General features: G+C 36.5%; 1 protein-coding gene across 10 annotated transcripts in view; it reads left to right on the plus strand.

The window, feature by feature from the left end:
• Positions 1-22,517, plus strand: part of PCMTD1 (protein-L-isoaspartate (D-aspartate) O-methyltransferase domain containing 1) — a 43,736-nt gene that overhangs the window by 15,480 nt on the left and 5,739 nt on the right. For 4 of the 10 annotated variants that reach the window (XM_028156132.2, XM_054708463.1, XM_054708464.1 and 1 more), the window contains 3 exons: positions 1,525-1,957; positions 10,042-10,144; positions 20,968-21,139. In XM_028156132.2, coding sequence (XP_028011933.1) covers positions 1,651-1,957; positions 10,042-10,144; positions 20,968-21,139 — 582 coding nt within the window. In that variant the 5' untranslated portion in view covers positions 1,525-1,650. Of the gene's footprint in view, positions 1-1,524; positions 1,958-10,041; positions 10,145-15,940; positions 16,038-20,270; positions 20,385-20,967; positions 21,140-22,517 lie in introns of those variants that run through there. The other 6 variants (XM_054708467.1, XM_028156136.2, XM_008148559.3 and 3 more) reach the window with 6 other exon arrangements.

Raw genomic sequence — 22,517 nt, forward strand, 5'->3', positions numbered from 1 at the left:
TCTGAGTACCAGATGAAAAAGTTAATGCTTAGAGGCCCTGTCTTTAAAAAAAAACCTTTAACTACCAGAATTGCACCCAGTGAGTTGATATGCTTGAGTTACAAAAGGACCCCTTGAAGGAACCGCAGATTGGCACCTCCCGTTGCACGGTATGCCACGAAATAACACTCATGGAGGAGAAGGGTGCTGTAAGCCCTTGTGCTTTTAAAATGAGTTCTTTCTTTGATTATGAGGGGCATTGAAGTCAGCCAAGTTTGTGTGATTTAGAGTAAGTTAAATAGGAATGTGATGCGAATTCACAGTATTTCCTCTACTCAGAAAGTTTAAGGAGATCATAAGAAAAGAGAAAGGAGGACGCAGACAGACATGGGCAGGCTCTGGTAAGGAGGCCGCCCCAGGAGGGTTGGAGCACCTGGAACCAGGGGTCTGAGGATCCTGACGAAGTTCGAGACCCGATTACTTTTCTTCTCTCAAGTCGAGAGTCAGGGTTGGCTTTGCCAGAGTTGGCTGACATGACTCTTGTTTTTGGCCATGGGTATTTCATTTCTCACTTCCCTCTCTCCTGAGTTATTAATTCAGAAATTGATATATGAATTTAGTTATTAACTATAATTGAATGAAACTTAAATTGTATATTCAGTAATATGTATTGACGGTTTTATTTCATCAAGATGCAGTTATGTTTCATTCAAAGATACTGAGTTTGACTTATTAAAGTTTTTTTTTGTGTGTGTGTGTATGTAAAATGTATGTTCTAATGCTTAAACTATTAAGGTTGTTAATAAAATTTCTTGTCTTATTTATCATGACAACATTTACCAGATAAAACACTTTTTTATACACACACACTTTAAAAATGTGGGTCTATTTTTGTTTATACAGTTTGTAAGTAGTGTATGGGTACTATATTGTTTGTGTTGTCATTATTAATTTATGTGGTACATTTGGGAATTGTTAGCAGATTTTTAAGTTTAGGATTTTAAATTAATCAAGTAATCCATGCATATTAGACTAGACTCACAGTCCTCTAAAGGAGGCCGCAGGGGCTGGTGAGTAAAAGCGTGGTTTCTGGAGTCTGAAAGACCTGGGACTGTGCCCAGCAGTGTCTCCCACACAGAGCAGCACTGTCTAGTATGGCAGCTACTGGCCACATGTAGCTATTAAGCACTTCAAATGTGGTTAGTATGACTGACTGAATTTAAATTGCATTTAACTTTAATTAACTTAGGTCTAGGTAGCCACATGTGACTGGTGGCTACCATATTGGGTCTCATAGTGTGAGGTGACTTAACTTTGCTGTGTTCCAAACTTCCCATCTGTTCAGATGAGGTCATACTTAAACTACCTTTTGTAGATGTTGTAAGAATAAGTACATGAATGTATTTAAGGAGCTTTACACTATACCTGGAATAGAATATGTCCTTGAGAAATGGTAGTTAGTTATAATAATTATATAGTTAATAAACTGGACTTACTTTCCTTTTGAGCATTAATTTAAACCTGTTTATTTTTATTCCCTTTCAGGATTAATTTATTTTTGGAAATCAAGTGCAATAATAAGAGGAAAACAAACTGTACTGCACATTATTTGAAGCCATTTCTGCTAATTTTATTACATTTTAAAATTTATGATTTGATTTGAATACTATCATGGGAGGAGCGGTGAGTGCTGGGGAAGATAACGATGACTTAATTGATAACTTAAAAGAAGCTCAGTATATCCGCACTGAAAGAGTGGAGCAAGCCTTCAGAGCAATTGATCGCGGAGATTACTATTTGGAAGGCTACAGAGACAATGCTTACAAAGACTTAGCCTGGAAGCATGGGAACATACACTTGTCAGCACCTTGCATTTATTCTGAAGTTATGGAAGCATTGAAACTTCAACCAGGATTGTCTTTTCTTAACCTGGGAAGTGGAACCGGATATTTAAGTACAATGGTGGGCTTAATTTTAGGTAATTTATTTTTGTAAAATTCTTTTTTAAAAAGTAAGCTAAGTTTGTATTACTGTTTGTGATTTTCAGGGTTTGTAACTTTGTGTATAGTATATGTTTGAATGTTTATACTCCAAGTAGCTATCTTCCTTCAATGGAAGCACAAAGTAATAGTAATCTTTTCTTAGTCTCAGCCTTGACTCTAATAGTTAGCTTCTGCGTTTAGTCCTAGACTTCAAGAGCTCTTGGAATTGTTTTCCAACCCCCGGTCATTGTCTGTACTTAAAACTGAACCGTTGGTAGTCAGGAGACTGAGGAGTATAATGTAATTTATTTCAGGTAAAGTGTTCTGATGGCGGGCATAGAGTTTGATAGTTATCATTTTAAAGGGCATGGTGCCAGGTTTTTGTTAAAGATACAGGAGTATGTGGGATACAGAGGATGTGGCACTGGCAGGCAGAGCAAAGGATTGGAAATACACCGCAGAAGAGAGAAGTACATGTCCTTAAGGTTTCAGCATGCCTTAAGTAATTGCCTGTGCTGCCAGGTGTTATTTCTGGTGCGAGTATACAGCAGTGATCAAAAGGGACAGATGGCTCTGTCTGGGAGAAGTTTATCGGGTGCTTACTACGAGGGCTAGGCATTGATTTCCATGTGTATAGGAGAGTTAAACTGAAGCACAGAAGTTAAATATCTTGCCTAAAGTCACATAGCTAGGAAGTGACAGATGGAAAATATGGAATGTGGTGGAAAACGCGTGGCTAGAAGAAAATTTGTAAGGACATTATGATGTTGGATGGAGAATGAACAACCATGAATTTTACTAAGCCACCTAGTGTTTACTGAGTGCTGCTGTGTGGCAAGAATTAGGTGGAGCATGAAGGCCCATAACATAGCCTCTTGCCCTTGAATTCACAGACTCGGGGCCGGGGTGGGGGGCGGGGGTGGGGAGGAGAGACAAAACTAGCACTTCCATCCAATGGGACATGTGCTGTAGTTGAGGTATATTGTATGCCCAAGTAATAGGGATAAGACTGGTTTAAAATTTGCTCTAAAGTGATGGGGAATCATTGAAAGATTTTAAATAGAGAATCTCTGATTACATTGTAGCAGGGGTAGGGAACACCTGGCCCATGGGCCCTGTAAGGCCCTCGAAATCATTTGGTCTGGCCCTGCCAAGGCATCAGGGGTGAGATAATTAAGTGTTTGACCAAATATAGCAGGCTAATTTTAAGTTGAAAATTTTGTATGGCCCATGAATAATCTACACTAATAAAAGAGAAACATGCAAATTGACCATACCTTCACGACGCCCACCAGCCAATCAGGAGTGAGTATGCAAATTAACCCAACAAAGATGACAGGTTAATTTGCATATGCAGGCCCCAAGAGGCCAGGGGCGGGCCGGGGTGGAACGCTTGCGTTCCGCATTGCCCCAGCAGCTCCGGGCCTCTGGGCAGCGTGGGAAGGCAGAAAGGCGGCTCTGGTCCAGAGCGAAGGTGGTGCCGGCAGCGAGGGGAAGGAAGGCCCATTCTTGCACGAATCTTTGTGCATTGGGCCTCCAGTGATGTTATAAATATTCAAATGGCCCTTGGCAGAAAAAAGTTTCCCCACCCCTGCTAGGGTAACTAGGTCCCAGTATGCTGGGACAGTCCTTGTTGATCCCTGTGGTCCTAGCATCATCATCAATAATGTTCTTTTCTTTCCCAATGTATCCCAGTTTGAGCAAATAATTATGTGGTCACATATGACATTTAAGGCATTGTTAGTCCTGAAATTTTCCTTTCCTACACACTGGCTCGCTCTTTCGTTTCTTAATCATGGAACCTGCAATCTATTTAATTAAAAAAAATAGAGCATTTTCCTCCCACAATTGAGCTTTTGATAAATAATAATTCCTCAAAAATGTAGCAAATAATTAAGTTTTACCAAGAAAGAAATTTAGCAGCTTACATGTACATTTGGTTTTCCAGCTGCCCTGAGACAGGAGTTTCTCTGCAGGTTGGAACCCCAGACATCTATCACTGTATCACTAGTGCCTCTGTGACAAAGGAACCTCTAGGCATTGAGACAGTCTCCAAATCAAAGCAAGTTAGTGGGGAGAGCAGGTAGGTTTCTTTTCAAAAGTTACCTTTGAATCAGTGCATTTCTTGTCCAGCTCTGGCAACTTTAGGCTGGAGTCCAGGCCTCATACCATGTCTTGCCAGCCTCAGATCACCTGTTATCCTGTCTTCCACTTCTCCAACCCTGTCGACTGGTTCCTGCTGAAGGAGGTCAGTCTAGCCCCATGGTCGGCAAACTGCGGCTCGCGAGCTAAATGCGGCTCTTTGGCCCCTTGAGTGTGGCTCTTCCACAAAATACCACAGCCTGGGCGAGTCTATTTTGAAGAAGTGGCATTAGAAGAAGTTTAAGGTTAAAAAATTTGGCTCTCAAAAGAAATTTCAATTATTGTACTGTTGATAATTTGGCTCTGTTGACTAATGAGTTTGCCGACCACTGGTCTAGCCAAAGGCCTGGCTGGGGAGGATGGGGAGGAATTAGTAACTCTGCTAGCAGTGAGGTGGCTCTCTTAAACTCCATTTCTTAGTCCCAGTCTCCCAAGAGATTAGATACCTGTGGCCAGATGCATTTGTAGGGTAACCTCAAACTTCATTGTATCTTGAATGTCTTTTAATCCATACGAGAGACCAGTGTGGGGAAATAGACCCTTGTGTAAATGAGCCACAATGCACTAGATGTTTTCCTCCTGTTACAAGTCTCCAGGGAGTCAAGAGTCTTTAGTTACATGTATGACTATGGTTACTAGATAATCTAAGACTTACTGTGTGTGATCCTGCACAGTTAAGGCCAAGATATAGTTCCTCTCCTTTTGATGGGAAATAATTTATTTTGCAAGAAAGATAAAATAAAAATATTTTAAAGAAGGAAAGGAAGAAAGAATAGTCTGTAAAACTATGATTCCAGCTAATAAATATTAGATCTATCCAACTTCTGAGGAAGTTTTATTTTTTTTAAACCATCTCCCTTTTTTGGTTTGTATTTTGAGAGCATTTAAGTCAAGGAAGGGAGGATTCACCCATAAAAATCACTTAGAACTAGACCCAAAAAAGGATGCTGTATGCTTCCCGTAATTATCTGAGTATGGTGAATCAGATGTGGCTGTGTTGCTTGACAGTGACCTTATTAACAGAAGTTCTCTCCTTATTAAGTAACTGTAACACCATGGCTCTCAGCCATGCTTCTCTCCCAGTCACAAGATGCGGATGACAGGTGTGCTGAGGAAGGGAGAGCAGGGCGTCTGTGCTTTGATAATACAGATAAGAAAGATACTCCTTGAGGAATTTCCATTAGCACTCCAGAAACACACCTGTACAGGTTGGCTTATCATCTTGAGAGAGCTTTTGTTATTCAGTGTGGGAAAGTAAGGTTAATCTTAAGGAAATTTCTTGTGATTAAAGTTCGTTTAAAGCAGTTATTCATAAATTCATATTTCCCTAGACCTAGAGAATGGATCATCTCATTTTGACAGCTTGTTGAGTTTCAAATCGAAGATAAATTCTTCTTGTTTCCACTCTCTTCTCATTAAGAGTCTGCCTAGCCCTAGCCGGTTTGGCTCAGTGGATGGAGCGTTGGCCTGCGGACTCAAGGGTCCCAGGTTCGATTCCAGTCAAGGGCATATACCTTGGTTGTGGGCACATACCCAGTGGGGAGTGTGCAGGAGGCAGCTGATCGATGTTTCTCTCTCATCGATGTTTCTGACTATCCCTCTCCTTTTCTCTCTGTAAAAAATCAATAAAATATATATATTTTTAAAAAGGTCTGCCTAGAACTAGGAATTTCACAAAGATTCTTGTATTTAATTGATTCTCTCAGTACTATCTTATGATACCTTAGGGAACCCCATTGAAAAATAGGGTACAAGAAAAGAAGCTTGCCAAGTCCTCTGCTTCCCAGAGTTGAGTTAAATATCAGAACTGTGATGGCAAATTATTCTGATGATCTTTCTGATTCGGGTAGGTATGCTTCTTCTCTATTCTGATCTTTTTTGCTTAGGGATTCGCTATAATATCAAGGTTCATCCAGTTTAATGACTTTCTTAATCTCTTCCCTAGTTGCCGAGTTAATAGGAATGAGTATGGAGAGACTGCCTGAATCTTTCCAACACTATGTATTTCACTGCCTCAGCACTGTAATACTAGTCCTAAAGGTGAAACACTTAATAAGCTTGTGTGCTTAACAGGAAACTTATTGCCACCATATGTAAATACCAACAACTGCTGTATTGTCCAAAACAGCTAACTAGTTAAGCTATATGTTGCCATCATGGTTGGTCTCTCCACTCTTACTCTTTATCTCAGGGCAGAGACCTCAGATACTCATGTTTTTGCTTTCATTTTAGCCTCACTCAATTCAGTGAGCTTTAGTAAATTTGCAGAGTTGTGCAAGCATTGCTATAATCCAATTTGAGAACCCTTCCATTGCCCCAAAGAAGACCCCCAATTTCCAGTTGCATCCACTCCCTATCCCTCCCTACCCCAGCCCCTGACAAACACTCATTTACTTTCTGTCTCCATAGATTTGCCAAGTTTCTGTACATTTCTTATAAATGGTATCATACAATATATGGTCTTTCATTGATATTTCAACATTTTTGTTTTATTTTTTTGTTAATCCTCACCTGAGGATATTTTTTTTTCATTGATTTTTAGGGAGAGTGGAAGAGAGAGGGAAAGACAAGAGAGAGAAACATCAGTGTGAGAGAAACACATCGATTGGTTGCATCCTGCACGAGCCCTGACCAGGGCCCCGGGTGGGGAGGAGCTTGCAACCAAGGTATGTGCCCTTGACCAGAATCGAACCCAGGACCCTTTGGTCCACAGGCCAACGCTCTATCCACTGAGCCAAACTGGCTAGGACGATATTTCAACATTTTAGACATTTAGTTTACATAGGGGTTTGAGTCCATCTCTGACTCTTTAACACTTTCAGATTTTGTGTAATCATTTCTAAGATTCAAGTGTAATAAAAATAGCACTTATATCTATATGCTAGTATAAAAGCCTAAGTGACCATTATGACCGAATGACTGGTTGACTGGTTGCTATGATGAGCACTTACCACCAGGGGGCAGACGCTCAACACAGGAGCTGCCCCCTGCTGGTCAGTGCACTCCCACAGCCAACCTCCTGTGGTCCCTTCCCCCAGCTGACCAGCCCCGATCGGCCCAATTGGGCCCTGGTGAGACAGGCCCTGATCGGCCCTGATTGGCCCCGATCACCGGCCAGGCCGAGGCACCCCACCTGTGCACGAATTTGTGCACCAGCCTCTAGTTCTAATATGAAATCAGGGTTGAGAACCATATGTGGGTTATGATTTTGCTTCCACAACTAACCAGTTCTGTATACAAGGAGAAGGGCACACATGTTAAGTTCTAACGATGTGTATCCATCTTGTACTGTATAGTATATGAAGCACTTTTACATAATTTACGTGCTTTCCTAGGGGCCCATATTATACTTCAAATGCCAAGTGACTGATCTCAGATTATGCACCTGTTAAGAGGCGGAACCAAGGTTGGACACTAGACATCTGTCCTTAAGTTCACTTTCTCACCACCCACAGTGTTTAGATTTGAGTCCTCTGTGGCAATGGTGGATCTTGAATTAGTTCATCTTTAGAGTTCTGCTAGTTTCGTGTTATGAAGTACTTTTTGCTTGTAGCTATGTTCTGTAAATTAGCTTGACAATTCTGAAGGTACTGAGGACTGCATTCCAATGTCGAACAAAGCTCTCAGATTTCTTTGGCCTTCCTCACGAAGACGTCTGCCATGCACATCACACTCATACAGCCTTTCGGGGTACTTGGAGTAGGGGGAAACCGGGGCATTGTGTGTTGTATGGGGTCAACATAGATGTAAATAAGAAATGTAAATGGACACTTCATACCTATACCTAATAATTATTGACCTTTATGTATAAGCTTTGATTATTGACTAACTGGTAGGTGGTAAATGAGATTAGATCCTACCACTATAAAAGAAAAAGTCACTAGCTTTTATTATATTGGTATTTTATTATATTTGTTATTGCTCTTAATAAACGGGCTATTGCCAGCCTTAAAAATCATTTCTAACATATAAGATACCTAGATTTTTCTATTAAGTATATTTGTCTTAATAAACTTTGACTTCTGTAATGTTTCTATTTTCTCTTTAGTATTTAGCCATTAAAGATAGTGGTCACCTGTTACAAGTTTTATTTTTTTAAAATATATCTTACAAAAATTAAGCATTTATTATTTCATAGAAAAATATCTCACATTGACGAATACAGGATAACATTGGAATTTATTGAATACAAAGTCAAGTTTATGCTTCATCTGTTAGATAATGTTAGAAAGTGTTAACACTTCTTTTGGATACTGTTTCATTGTTTTCTATTGACAGCTTGTACCTTTCTATTAGAATTATTTTATGTTGTTTATTTTAAAATCTTTTACCTTTTTTCTCTTTGACTCGCGCTTTTTAAAAATATATATTTTTTTATTGATTTCAGAGAGAAAGGGAGAGGGAGAGAGAGATAGAAATATCTATAGTGAGAGAGAATCATTGATCGGCTGCCTCCTACACACCCCCTACTGTGGATGGAGTCTGAAACCCAGTTATGCGCCCTGACTAGGACTCGAACCCTGACCTGGTTCATGGGTTGATGCTCAACCAGTGAGCCACGCTGGCCAGGCAGAATCAGTTTTTTGGTTTTTTTTTAAATAATCAAATGCAATATGATAGGAATATAGTAGGTTAAAGCATTATCTTTATCTGATTTTGGTTTTAAGATAGCTTATGAACATTTTGGTTTAATTTTTATAGTTTAGGTAGTTTCTAGATCACAAACCATTTTTAAGTGCCTTCTAAACATTCAAGCATGATAATTGGTGACTGATTTTTGTTGTTATTTTAACATTTCAATATATATTGTATTTTTAATGACAGTCAGTAGGGTGCACATCCAGTTATGTAGTTCCTATGATAGATATAAGGTACAGTACACACGTCTATATAAGATAGAAAAAATAAATAGCACATACACAAACACAAGCTATACACTTTCTCCTAGGAGACCAATCTCTAAACTAATATAACAAATGTAGAGTAGAAAACCTGGTTGGCTCAATTTCAGAAATTCGAAAATAGCTAGTTTAACTAGATGGATCTGTGGATTGTGGAGCAGGCAGCATGCGCAGTAACAGTAGCCTATGACATGCGAATCCAGTTAAGTCATATTGTCAGTAAGCTGGTAACCAGGTAGGGAAGGGAGCCATCCCAAAATCTTCAGCGGCTGAGAAAGTTCTCCCACTTTCCTAATTCCTGGAATGTTTCTCATCCTTGGCTTTACTTAAAAAGGTATACCAAGTGAGAAGTGCAAAGTAGGGAACAGGAGAGTAAAATCTGCTCTGTAAAAAGTTGACTGATGGCCACATTCTGCTAGCCCAGTGGTCAGCAAACTCATTAGTCAACAGAGCCAAATATCAACAGTACAACGATTGAAATTTCTTTTGAGAGCCAAATTTTTTAAACTTAAACTTCTTCTAACGCCACTTCTTCAAAATAGACTCGTCCAGGCTGTGGTATTTTGTGGAAGAGCCACACTCAAGGGGCCAAAGAGCTGCATGTGGCTCGCGAGCCGCGGTTTGCCGACCACTGTACTAGACAATGGGAGCTCCAGAAGACATAGAATGTGGTCTTGGCCCTTGAACTTAGCAGTCACTGGGTAGTGGTGGGATCCTGTGAGATATGTTTATAGTATCTAATAGCCCATGATTTTGAGATTTTAGAATTACTAAATTTTTAACCAATGATGAACTTAAAACTTCATATAGTATCTGACTGTCAGTATTGTCTTGACAGATAAGCATTATTTTGTTTTTGTTTTTTAATTAAGACAGTATAAATTCTGATATTTCCATGTAGCTTTTTAAATCTGTGGCTAGCAGATATTCACATATTTCAAGCACTCTTTAAATGTTCCTGTGATAAGTGAGCAGAAATTAAGCTCTGTAATGACTTATTATTTATTTTTAAAATAAAAATGCTGCTACGATTGCAGGTCCTTTTGGAATAAATCATGGGATTGAGCTTCATTCAGATGTGGTGGAATATGCCAAGGAAAAACTGGAGAGCTTCATCAAAAATAGTGATAGCTTTGATAAGTAAGTATTTATATCTGTAGTTTTGGTTTTAAAGCACTTATAAATAGATATATGACATGTCTGTTCCTCAAATGAGTATTTATCGACCCTAAATTGTTCCAATTGAATTCAGCAAAAGTCAATGTGGTATAAAATGAGAAAAGAAATTAACATAAAATTATTCTGTAGTATAACTTTTATTCTTTGTAAATCTATAATAAGTTATAAATAAATGAAATAACCTATTTTTTAATATTATGCTTCTGTCACTTATTAATAGGCTAATTATCATTCATTAAACATAATGCAAGTCCCTTTTCTGAAGATACAGAGATGCTTAGATTAGAATACCTCTCTGGAACTAGATTTATACTTTTGGGATAGTAATTTAGTAGTTCTGCCCTCTTTCGTTGTCACACAAGGATGACACCTGTTAGCATACAAGGGACTTAAAAATATTCAATTACTTTGTAATATATCTAGAGGGAATTATATAGAAACACATGATCTATCTTGTGATAGGGTAGTGTTTGAGAGATTTGTTTATAAAACCATTGTTTGGAACTCATACTTTCCCTTTGAAGAAATACTGCAGTCTTTTGTTCTTCAGCTGACAGGGAAGTCTGTTGGGTACGTAATATTTCTAACATTCAGTAATGATAATTCCATGGACCAAGGGCTTCTTATGCTAAAGTACGAACTCTGAAATTATGTAAAATTTGGAGGGCATTTATTTTTCTCAACCAGTCATATTTTCAAAGAACATTTAGAAGGATAGAAATCACAAGCTTACAACTTAGTCATTTTATACAACTAAGTTTTAATGTAAAACCATTCAGAGTTCCAACTCGGCTTGTTGGGAGTAAGCCTTCCTCACTTACCTCTAGGCCCTGACCATGACCCTGGAGGTGAGAAACTTGGAGGAGTCTGAATCAGAGCTGAGAGCTTTTTTCTAGCGTTTAGGCTTGGGAACAGTGCCAAAAAGCAAGCCAAGAAGGCCCTGTGCATGTCTGCTGGAGTATATTTTTCTTTCTTGTCCCTTTCTCTGCCCCTCTTCCCGCTTACCCTAGTCCTTGTCTTTCATTCCCCTTTGCCATTGCCACTTTTTAAGAGGCACTTGATTGGTTGAAGAACAGAAAACTGATATTCTGCAGTAAAATCCTCAGTGTTGTAGAGGGAAGGGGAGGTTTTGTGTCTACTTAGATGTGGTTGTAACTGTGTCATTCAAGACCACAGTCAGACAAGCTTGGGAGAATTTGAAAGTGCTCAGAATTTATTTTGTTCTATAATTCATTCAGTGGCTTTGAGCAAGCCACTTGAATTTTCTGCATCAATTTGCTGAATGCCATCCTTTAGATTATTTATGCTTGCCTTTATAAATGAACATTTAATTCATATTTTGAATTATTTTTCAAGTGCTTACCGTGTTGGTTCATATTCTGTTTCCAAGAATAACATATTGTTAGAAACAAAATAGTTTTTAGCCCAAGTAATTTTATAAGAAATTGGTGTTCAATTTTAGCATCCTTTTGTATTTCTATCTGTCTTATGAATAGATTAGTAGCATGTTAAATGCTTAAAATGTGGATATAAATATTTTATATCATTTATTGGAACTTATTTTAAACTTACTGAACTTTTATTGTTTTACGATTTTTTGTTTTGATGCTGAAACTATGTATACGTTAGGACCTTTTGAATACATCTGAACTTAAAAAATATAAAAGTATGTTAGTAAAAGTAAATGTTTATGGTCTATTGTAAGGTCTTTATATATACGTGATAGTAGTACATTTATTTTATGTATCAATCTATAATGACACAGATAATGCAGTTATTAAACAAGAAGAACAAACTTAAGGAAGTATCTTGAATCACTGAAGCATCTCTGTACAAGTATTTTTGGAGCTCAGCTGCCAAGTGGGTGTGGGTCTAGGAAATAGTAAAATGTCATTATTTAAAGCATTTTTGTGTTGATGTAATTTAAATAGCAAATAATCTGTAACACAGATAAGTTTGAAGACTATATATATTGAAGGGTCTCAATTTTTAAAATTTTTCTAAAACTGTATTCATCTATATATATAAAAGGCTAATATGCAAAGTGTCCCCTCGGGAGTTCGACCAAGAGACCGGGAGTTCGATCGCTCGCTATGACATGCGCTGACCACCAGGGGCGGCGCAGAATGAAGGAAGGTCCTAGTCAGCAGCTGGGGAAGGGAGGCCCTGGCCGGCAGCTGGAAGGCCCCCATCAGCCCTGATCGCCGGCCAGGCCTAGGGATCCTACCTGTGCACAAATTTCGTGCACTGGGCCTCTAGTGTAATTATAAGATGATCAAATTTCCTTAGCTGTATTTCATATTTTTGCAGTTTGTAAATTTGTTATTTATAAAATGATGAATCATAAAATGTGATGTGACTGATCTAAATGTCTCTTTTTTAATTTCTAAATGTCTAGTTCTTTTAATTGAATTAACCAGATTTTATAATATAGTTGTTTCTGAAGTGTTGCAACTAATTTTTAAAATGGATTCTTATATTAATTAACTGGTCTGAAAAAATTAGACAGTTCTAGAAATATCTATTCTGGTTTTCAGAGAGCATTCTGAAATATTAGTTATGCATTTCAGATTATAAAATTATCTTGCCTATAAAGAGCAATAGGTACTGGGAAAATATTTCACTTTGTATAAGGCAGTGAGTGGTTGGAAATTAAATAATCAGAGTTGCTGAGTCATTCATTGGCTTTTCTTTTTATAACACTTGATTTTAGGGACAGAAATTATGGATAAAGTAGTTTTCTTTTAGTGTTTGATGATTTCCTTGTAATTTTTCTTGATGTTTATGGATAATAATTCTTTTAAATTTTTTAATTAAAAAATTGTTATGCAAAGTGCTTTTAAAAATCTGATTTCCAAGCAGTTTCATTATATTTATTTGTGTCATCAAAATACATATTTTAATTTAAAAAATATAAAGTAACTCAGGAAATTGCTATTTATGCATTCCTTAGTACACATTATCCTAAATTATGTGTAACATGGAGAATAGATATCTCAAACATAATAGTCTTCCAGTCTTGTTTATCCTGATTTGGATCTTTTTTATCAGTTCCTCTTTTGGAAGTATTGTTATGTCACGATTTAAACTGACTGTTTAAAGTTTTCTTACATATGTCTTTTGGAATCCATTAGTGAACTTCCAAATATAGTAGGTAAGGGGGAAAAATCGATGAACTGCTCAACATTACATTATATAATGTCAGATGACCTTTTAAAAGATACAAATGTGTGTTTTTTGTGAGTGCTTTATAAAACAAGCTTGGTTCCCGAGTCTTCACAGTAATATTCCTTCTTTTAGAAACTATAACATTATAATGCATGTACTTTCAAACTTTTTTCCTATGCTTTAGACCTGTAGCAGCAGGTGAAATAACTTGGAGAAACTACTCTGGATTTACTGTACTTGGAGATGGGAGGAATGGGGGTGCGTTCTTGTATGGTTTGTTCCTTTGCTCTACCTAAGTTATCCCCCGATTCACTGAAATACTGTTATAAAACTGACATTTGATTTCAAGGATCCTCTAAAACATTGGCAGAATTTTCCAGTAAAGGACCAGGTAGTAAATATTTTGGGGTTTCCTGGGTTAAATGGTCTCTGTTGCAACTGATCAACTCTGCTATCATGGAGCACACGCAGCCATAGACACTATGTAAACAAATGGGCACAGGGCGTTCTCTGTGTGCTGTGTGCCCTTGAGTCAGCTCCAACCCCTGGTGACCTTCTGAATGAGTGATGTCCACAATGCCCGGTGGCACACAGCCCTGCTCAGTTCCTGCAGACTCACTCCTGTGGCTTATTTTACAGTCAGTCCATCTCATATTTGGTCTCGCTCTTTTCCTGCTGCCCATTATTTTTCCCAGCATTATTGTCTTTTCCAAAGAGCCTGCCTTCTCGTGATGTGCATGAAGTAGGACAGCTTCCGTTTTGTCATTTTTGCCTCCATCAGTGTTTCAGGCTTGATTTGCTCTGAGACCTTCTTGTTCATCTTTGTGGTGGTCCAGGGTAACTCGTATAGACTTCATGTATAAAAACAAGCAGCAGGCAGGATTTGGACTGTTACCCATAGTTTGCTGATCCCCATTCTACTCTTCACACAAACTTTCTAGAACATTTTATTTAGCCCTCTATGGTCTAGACAAGTCTTTGGGTCTGGGTTTTAAAGGCCCTTAGGTGCCTGGCTTTCATGAGAGAAGAAGGTTGGAAAGTCCGATTATATGAATCAGTTTTGTGCATGCACAGTAAGCAAAATAATCTCTCCAGGTGTGGTTAATTGGAAGAGTAGGTCAATTAAAGGAGCCTGAATAGTAAACCTTTACCCTATAAATACTTTGCAGATGAGTTAGGAATTGGTATAGCACTTATTTATAGCTACGTTTATATATTGGTGTAATATGTAAACATGTGCATGTAGCTCACTGGCTTCCTAGAGTGCACGCTTTGGGGCGTGCCGTTTCCCTATAAGACAATGGCTCCTATGTTGTGAATTACTGTTGGGGGCAGAGATGAGTGGAAGAGGCAATGCGTTCCTCAAATTTAGTTGAGGCGTAAGTTTTAAATTAACTGCAGAGCTAGTATAGTATTTTACTATAGGAAATGTAATTGATATATGGCAATGTGTGTCATAATTTTGTTTTCAGTGATAGGGTTTTATTTTTCCTGTGCTCCGATTTGCTTTGGAAAATTAATACTTCTATATTTTGTCAACTTTATCACTAGAGTAGTCCTGCTTAGTCTTTAAGAGAATTATAACATACTTGAAGTGGTTTCGCTATCTAGAAATACATATTAATAGCATTTCAAAATATTTCGCAGATGTTTGAAGATTTTTATGTGCCAATGTTCAGATAATAGTTTCATAATAATTATTACAGGTTGTAAACAAAATTTTTAATCATGACGAACATTCATTTGGTGGGACAGAAATTCTTAAAAATAGTCCTTATGGCTGTCAGTGATATATTTTAACATAAATTAAATGGCATGGGGAAAAGTTTAATGGCTTCAAATACATTATTAGGAGAAAAAAATTATTGTTGAAATACATGAAGATTCACTTTTGTATGAGGTACCTGTCATATTTCCTATAAAAACTTCAGAGATTGTTTTCCCCCCTAAGGATTCAGTCAATGAAAAATGATTGTATTTACCTTTAACACTTTGCTTTACATAATGCTTGAATTATTCTGAGATGATTTTGATGCATTTGGAAGGGAAACATTGAAAAGGTAAAGTCATTGGTCTAAAAATTTTTTTTTTAATTCATTAGCTTCATTTTCTATTGTAAGAGGTTTTGAATGGTTTAACAGCATCTGGAGATCAAAAGATTAACATATCCCTGAGTTTCCTTCACAATGGAAAGCTCTGCAGTTTCATCTTATTGTAATGAAATGGTCATAGCTCTTAAAACGCAAAATGTATACTTTGACAAAGTGTTTTACAAAAAAGAAGTTTCTGGGATTTATTTGGCAGCTTGTTTTGGATGAGTTCTGAGAACAAGGTAGGATTTTTTTCCTATGTCCTTGAAATCCTTTATTCCATTGAAAAATAGTCTGAAATTTCAATGACAGCATCCTGTGGCACATGATAAACTAGGTGTGCAAATTGTCAGCCCCCACTTCAACAGTGTATTGAAGGGGAATGTTGTTTTTTCTACTCTCAGTCAGCTCCTAGACCTAGACTATCCGTCTAAGAGGGAAGCTGCAGGGCAAGGCTAGGTCACCCTGATCTCCTAGCAGCTTATCAAAAGAATTATATGGGCAAGTTGGCAAGGTCCCTGCTGTGAACGAAATCATCTGTCCGTCTCAAGATGAAGATATTCCAACATGCACCTATAAAGAAAACCACTGCTAAGGTAAGTGATTAGCATCCTGGTGTTATTTTGAGCAATTATTCATGTTGTAAACCAACATATATGTGTTCTCTGTTTTCTTACAAATGATTTTCATTGTACATATTAGTAAGAGTATGCCAAATATTTTTTCCTCTCTGCATAAGAGAGTAAAAAGCAGTAATTAATATTTAAATCAATAAGTAAGTCTAAAATAAGTGAATTTGTAGTTATTACATACATTTCAGAACTATTTTTTATACAGATAACATTGTTGGAGATATAATTTAGTGTAATTTAGGAGTGTAAGTCATTTTTATCTGGGAAATGGTTTTGGAAATGTTCTTCAAAAAATAAAAATGATTGCTGCTTTTCATTTGAATAACATAAAATTTTAATGAAGTTTCCTAAATCAAACATAAAAACTACGGAAAGAATGCATGAACCATACTTTTATGAGTAAAATTATAACCACATAGAAATATTTTGATAGACCTCTTGCCGTTTTTGTTTTCTTTTTTTTTTAGGTTTCGTTTAGTGTGTAGTTACTATGAAAAGGTTGAATTTGAATTTTCTCTCACTATTTTTAGCTTAGATTTTATATGTAAATCTATAAATAGTATAGTACTCTTTTCTAATGAACTGAAACTTCTAGTTAGTTTATTGCTAGTCTTCCAGATTATACAGAAAATGTATTTGTGATTTAAATGTCCTTTGCCTGTAGAGGACTATGGAAACTTAAGGTAAGATGTAGCTTTCAGAAGATAGTAAAAGCCTAAGGAAGAAAATGTTTTATTTTCCTTCTCTACATTGGAAGAATTAATAGGATTTGCAATTTACTCTGATAACATGCCATCATCTGTGTCTGAAAAGTAATAATTCATTCTTTACATATATGATATGAATATATGCTATGGATATGAGCATATCTATAAACCTTTGCCTGAAAATTTTTCATCATAGACTTTGGAAAAAATATTATTAGTTCAATTGGTATGACTTCATTTACATGAAATGCTATTATCAAAGTCATAATTTTAATATCAGAATACAAAATGTCTTAAGTATTATCCTCAAGTATATACCTACTCAGAAATATAAAGCTCATCTACAAGTTTTTTATTAGGAAAGATGATTGATAGCTTATTAATATATGAAAAAATACGTAAATATAGGCAATTTGAGAGTTGTTTTCTTTATTAATATGAAGGATTCTGGTATTTGGTGGAAAAGGTCATAGTTGTATGTATAATAAATAATCCCCAAATAGGATACTCTCTGGCAGACACTTTCTTTATAATTACTAAATTGGTAGTTACAACCTTCTTGTAATGTGTTTGGTATATGAATTCACTATTAATGTTCTAGATATTTCAATATAATAAAAATATCATGCTTTTCTCCCCAATTTTACTTTGTCCTTAAAGTTTTAGTATTTTGTATCTAGAAATAGTTCAATCCTTTTGAAATATTGGCTCAAGTTCAACTAAACTTTCAAATTTAAGTATTCTGGTAAAGGAAATTAATATAAATATGTCAAATAAAAGTGTAAAGACCCCATATGCATATGTTAGAAGTATATGTTCCGTTTGCATTAATGGAAATTATTTATAAATTTAGAGATCTGTTTTTTCTCTAATGATCCTTTGTAATACTTTCTACATTGAAGCAAATATACTTGTTCTCATCTGATTATAAGGGAAAGCATCAAATTGTTTCCTAGGATAAGGGTGGCTTATTTAAGATCTTAAGAAAGGCTCCTAAAAAGTGCTTTTCAGTTATATAGAACAGCTGACTTATTAATAAAAGGAAAGAGTTTATTTTACTATTTGAGTTTTGCTTTTTAAAATTTTTTTTGACATTTTTGGAAAAAACACACATGCATTCTGTAGCATTAAGCTACAGTTATTTATAGTAACAGATTTAGTAAAAGAAGAACTATCATGTTGACAGAGTGCCATAGGCACTTATTTTTTTACCTTATTATTATTTTTTTTAATCTGGGCAAGTTTCTCTTCTAGTCCTGAGTTTTTTGTGATTAGTGCATTTAATTTGTCAACTTGGGGTTCATATTCAAAGTTGGTAGGTGGAAAAGTTGACAAAATATTTATGTTTCTTATATGGTTTGCTTATTTAGTAAATGTTTTAAGTACGGGAATAGGTCATGGAGATACAATTAATTCAGAAGAAATATTCAAAGACAGCAGAAAAACCAGGAGAATATTTCCAAGGGATGATTGTGTTCAGGAGAAAGTCTTTGATGCTTCTCTATTTGCACGTGATAAGTAGAAGGACAGTTGCTGAAATTTATGTGGTTATTGAAATATATCTGTCATATAAATACACACATGAATATAAGATATATATTGATATATTTTACTTTTTCTGTCCTGAATCTTTGAAGTCCCAGGTTAATTTTATTCTTGCACCTCAGTTTGGACTAGCCACACTTTGAGGGCTCAGTAACCACATGGTGCTAGTGGCTACTCTTGTGGGTATTGTCTCCAGATTGTCCTGTCTCATTTTAACATCATGGCTTCTCATTTCTCAGGGAATCTTTCTGGACTTCCCCAGGCCTGTTGGTTTCCTCTCATCCTCAGTCCTGTAGAATCATATTTCTTTCCTTTAGAGCACTTACCATCGTTGTAAATTAATCTTTAACTAGTCAGATAGTTTGATGCTTGTCTCTTCCACAAATACAGGAATGGATGTTTCCATTGTATTTCCAGTCTTTATACACAGCTCAATAAGTAGAATTTGACATAATGAATTTTGCTGATTACTATAAGGTAACTTGAACCAGAGTCACAAATTTAATTTTAGATCAGGCACTAAAATCTTGCTAATTAATTTTGCTGGGATGAGAATGTATAAAATATCACTAATATGAGAAGTAGTTTTAATTGTAAGTTGTTCACTTGTAAGGATATTTTTCTAGGAGATAGCTCTTTAAGCTATCATATATTTTTAAATAGTAGGAAGCTTTTAAAACAGACTTGATGGTAAAACAGGGTTTAATAACTCAAATTTTTATTTAAGTTTTATGGTCATATTCATGTTGAAAATTATGACCGACTTAAATTATTATAAAAGTCAATATTTAAAATGAATGAAGATTTTAGATAAACTTCATTGAAAATAGTCTAACTTTTTCTTTATAAAGAATGCTTACTGTGAGTCTGATAAAATAATTAAACCACCTGATCCACAGTATCTAATTACTTGAAAGCCAACAAATAATATAAATTATATTTTGGCCATATTTTAGATAATCATAGGTTGTAACATAGTCTTGAATATAAAAGAGAAATTAAACATGGTCCCTTTTGTAGCTAAATTTACACTTTTGTGTGTGCTATGCAAGTGGAAAATGAGGTACTCTTAAAGAGTTGGATAAGACTTTATTGCAAAGCTAATATTTGAACTGTATCTTGGAAGGGATTGCAGGCATTTATCAAAGGAACAGCACAGATACAATGTTTCAAAAACACTTTATAATAGTTCCTCTAAGCAATTAGAAGCAAATAATTCAACATAGTATGTGTGGGTAGGGGCAGAGCCAGGAAATGATTCTGGAAGGACAACTCGACAGTGGCGTCACACAGAGCGCACATGACATTCTAAGGAGCTTGAACCTCTCCTGCCTGTCCTGTAGGTAGCAAAATAATGGAAGAGGGACCTTAAAAGTGTGAGCAGTGAGGAGGCAGTTACAGTAAAAGAAATAGTGGGGCGTAGCTACCTTAGTGTGGGATATGGAGAAGAGATTATAGAGTATACACTGTTTACTCACCCCCATCCCAACTCTCTCAACCCTCCCCATCCCACTCCCACCCTACTCCACCAAGAGGAGAGGGTGTGATTCTGGCAAATTCTTTAACTGTCAGGGATCCTAATGTGTCTGTATTTTAATGAAAACTTACCGTGTAATAAGTCTGTTAATTACCAAAGGATAGGATATGCTTACAGAATATAAATGATTGTGATTCAAGCAGTGTCATTTTCCACTGCATGCTGAAACTTTTAATGTAAATGACTTCTTCCTTAAATGATAGCCTGATTTTGCTGTGTGGTCATATTAACTTTAATTTACTTAAGAGTGAAAGGATATTTCATTAATTAACTTTAAAAATGATTACATGTTTTTAGTGCATTGAGGTTGTAATTATGTTATTATGTTAGAGGCTATTTTCAGGATTGTCAGAACTTAAGGCATAAAGTAGAATTCTAAATAGGAACGTTTGTAAAATCACAACTCTCTATGCCATGAACCAACACTGTAACCAGGAACAGGTGGTGAGGATAAAATGCCTTTGCTCTGAAACCATTTCTCTGCTTTGTGTTGCACAGGGAGACTCTGGGGCCAAAGCAGCAGTGAGGAAAATTATTATTCATTCTGCTCTCTGTCCCAATCCTGTAACATAGTTCTGCTAAAATCTATTAGGAAAATCGCCCTCATCTTAGTGGTTGAAAGATTATATGGTCACACTGGTACCTTCCTGACAAAGCTTTGCTGTTAATTGTAACAGAAATGTCACGCACAGATGTATACCGCACCAGCCCTTCCCATTCCCAGTGTTGTCCCCTCAGGTTTTTTTTTAAAGGGCAGTAGAAAGTGAAGCCTTTTTCTCTCTCTCTCTTTTTCTTTATCATTTGTGTGGTGTCACAAGATTGGTGTTGTGATGGGCTTTTCATTATATCCATTTTTTTTAAGCCTTAAGTGAGGTTTCAGTGTGGCAAAAGTTTAGGTTAATGTTTTTAAAATATTTATATTCCATTGATAATAACATATTTAATCAGTATTAAACTTCATAAGTATGATATTTAAATCAAATTTCATGTTTTATCCTTGGAATTAATTTTGGCAACTTCACTACTTCAAAGAACTGGATTATGTTACATTTTTTATCTAATATTTTGTTTAAATGAATTAAAATGTATTTTTTTTTCCATGCAGATTTGAGTTCTGTGAACCGGCATTTGTGGTTGGCAATTGCCTCCAGATAGCATCTGACAGTCATCAGTATGATCGAATTTATTGTGGAGCTGGAGTCCAGAAAGACCATGAGAACTACATGAAAATATTACTGAAAGTTGGAGGCATTCTAGTCATGCCTATAGAAGATCAGGTAACTTCACCATCCTCTTGCTTAATGGCATAGAAAACAAACGCATTAGTTTAAGCTGGGAAGTGTCTAACACCAGTAGAGGTACAGTGTAATTTTTAAAGAAGAAATAATCTTCATAGATCTATATATATTAAAAAATTTGAAATGGACTCTTAATTATCTAACCAAAGGAGATATAGAAAAGCTCTCTCCACTACCATTAGAAGAGACTTGGTCTTTCACCCAAGCTTAGCTACGATCTTCATGTTACAGTAGTCCCCCCTTACCCTTGGTTTCACTGTCTGTTGTCTTAGTTACCTGTGGTCAGTCATGGTCTGAAAAATATTAAATGGAAGTTTCCAGAAATAAATCATTAATAAGTTTCAAATTGTGCCACATTCTGAGTAGCATGATGAAATCTTGAGCCTTCTCACTCTGTCCTGCCTGGGACATGACTCATCCTTTATCTATCATATCTACACTGTACACGACCTGCCCTTTAGTCACTTAGAAGCATCTCAGTTATCACATCAACCTCTAATGTAGTACCTGTATTCCACTTATTTTACTTAATAATGGCCCCAGAATGCAAGAGCAGTGATGCTGTCAATTTGTTTATGTCAAAGAGAAGCCATAAAGTGCTTCCTTTAAGTGTAAAGGTGAAGGCTCTTGACTATTATTAATAAGGCATTATATTATCTCACATTATCACAACACAAATGGTGAGCACAGTAACATCAGGTATTTTGAAAGAAAGACCACATTTATATAACTTTCATTATAGTATCTATAATAATAAAAGCATAATATGCTAATTAGACCGGACAGCCGAGCGACCTTCCGGACATACTTCCGGACATCCTTCTGGACGACCTTCTGGATGAAGCTGGGGCTGCGAGGGCCAAGCCCCTTGCACGAATTTCGTGCATCGGGCTTCTAATGCTGTTATAATTCTGTTTGTTGTTTTTTGGAGCGTTTGTTTATTTTACTGACTTCAGAGAGAGGAAGGGAGAGGGAGAGAGAAATAGAAACATCAATGATGAGAGAGAAATCATTGATAGGCTGCCTCCTGCACATCCCCTACCAGGGATCTTGCCCGAAACCTGGGCATGTGTCCCGCCCAACCTGGAGACCTGGAATGGAACTGCGACCTCCTGGTTCATGGGTTGACGCTCAACCATTGCGCCACACCGGCCCAACTGATTCTGTTTTACTATTAGCTGTTGTTAATCTGTTTCTGCGATTAATTTATAAATTAAATTTATCATAGGTATGTATATATAAGAAACAAATAGTTTGCATAGGGTTTAATACTACCCATGGTTTCAAGTGTCCACAGGGAGTCTGGAAACATATCCCCTGTGGGTAAGGGGGTACTGCTGCACTTGCCACGCTGCTC

The sequence above is a fragment of the Eptesicus fuscus genome, chromosome 19, assembly GCF_027574615.1.
Source record: "Eptesicus fuscus isolate TK198812 chromosome 19, DD_ASM_mEF_20220401, whole genome shotgun sequence".
Taxonomy (NCBI): domain Eukaryota; kingdom Metazoa; phylum Chordata; class Mammalia; order Chiroptera; family Vespertilionidae; genus Eptesicus; species Eptesicus fuscus.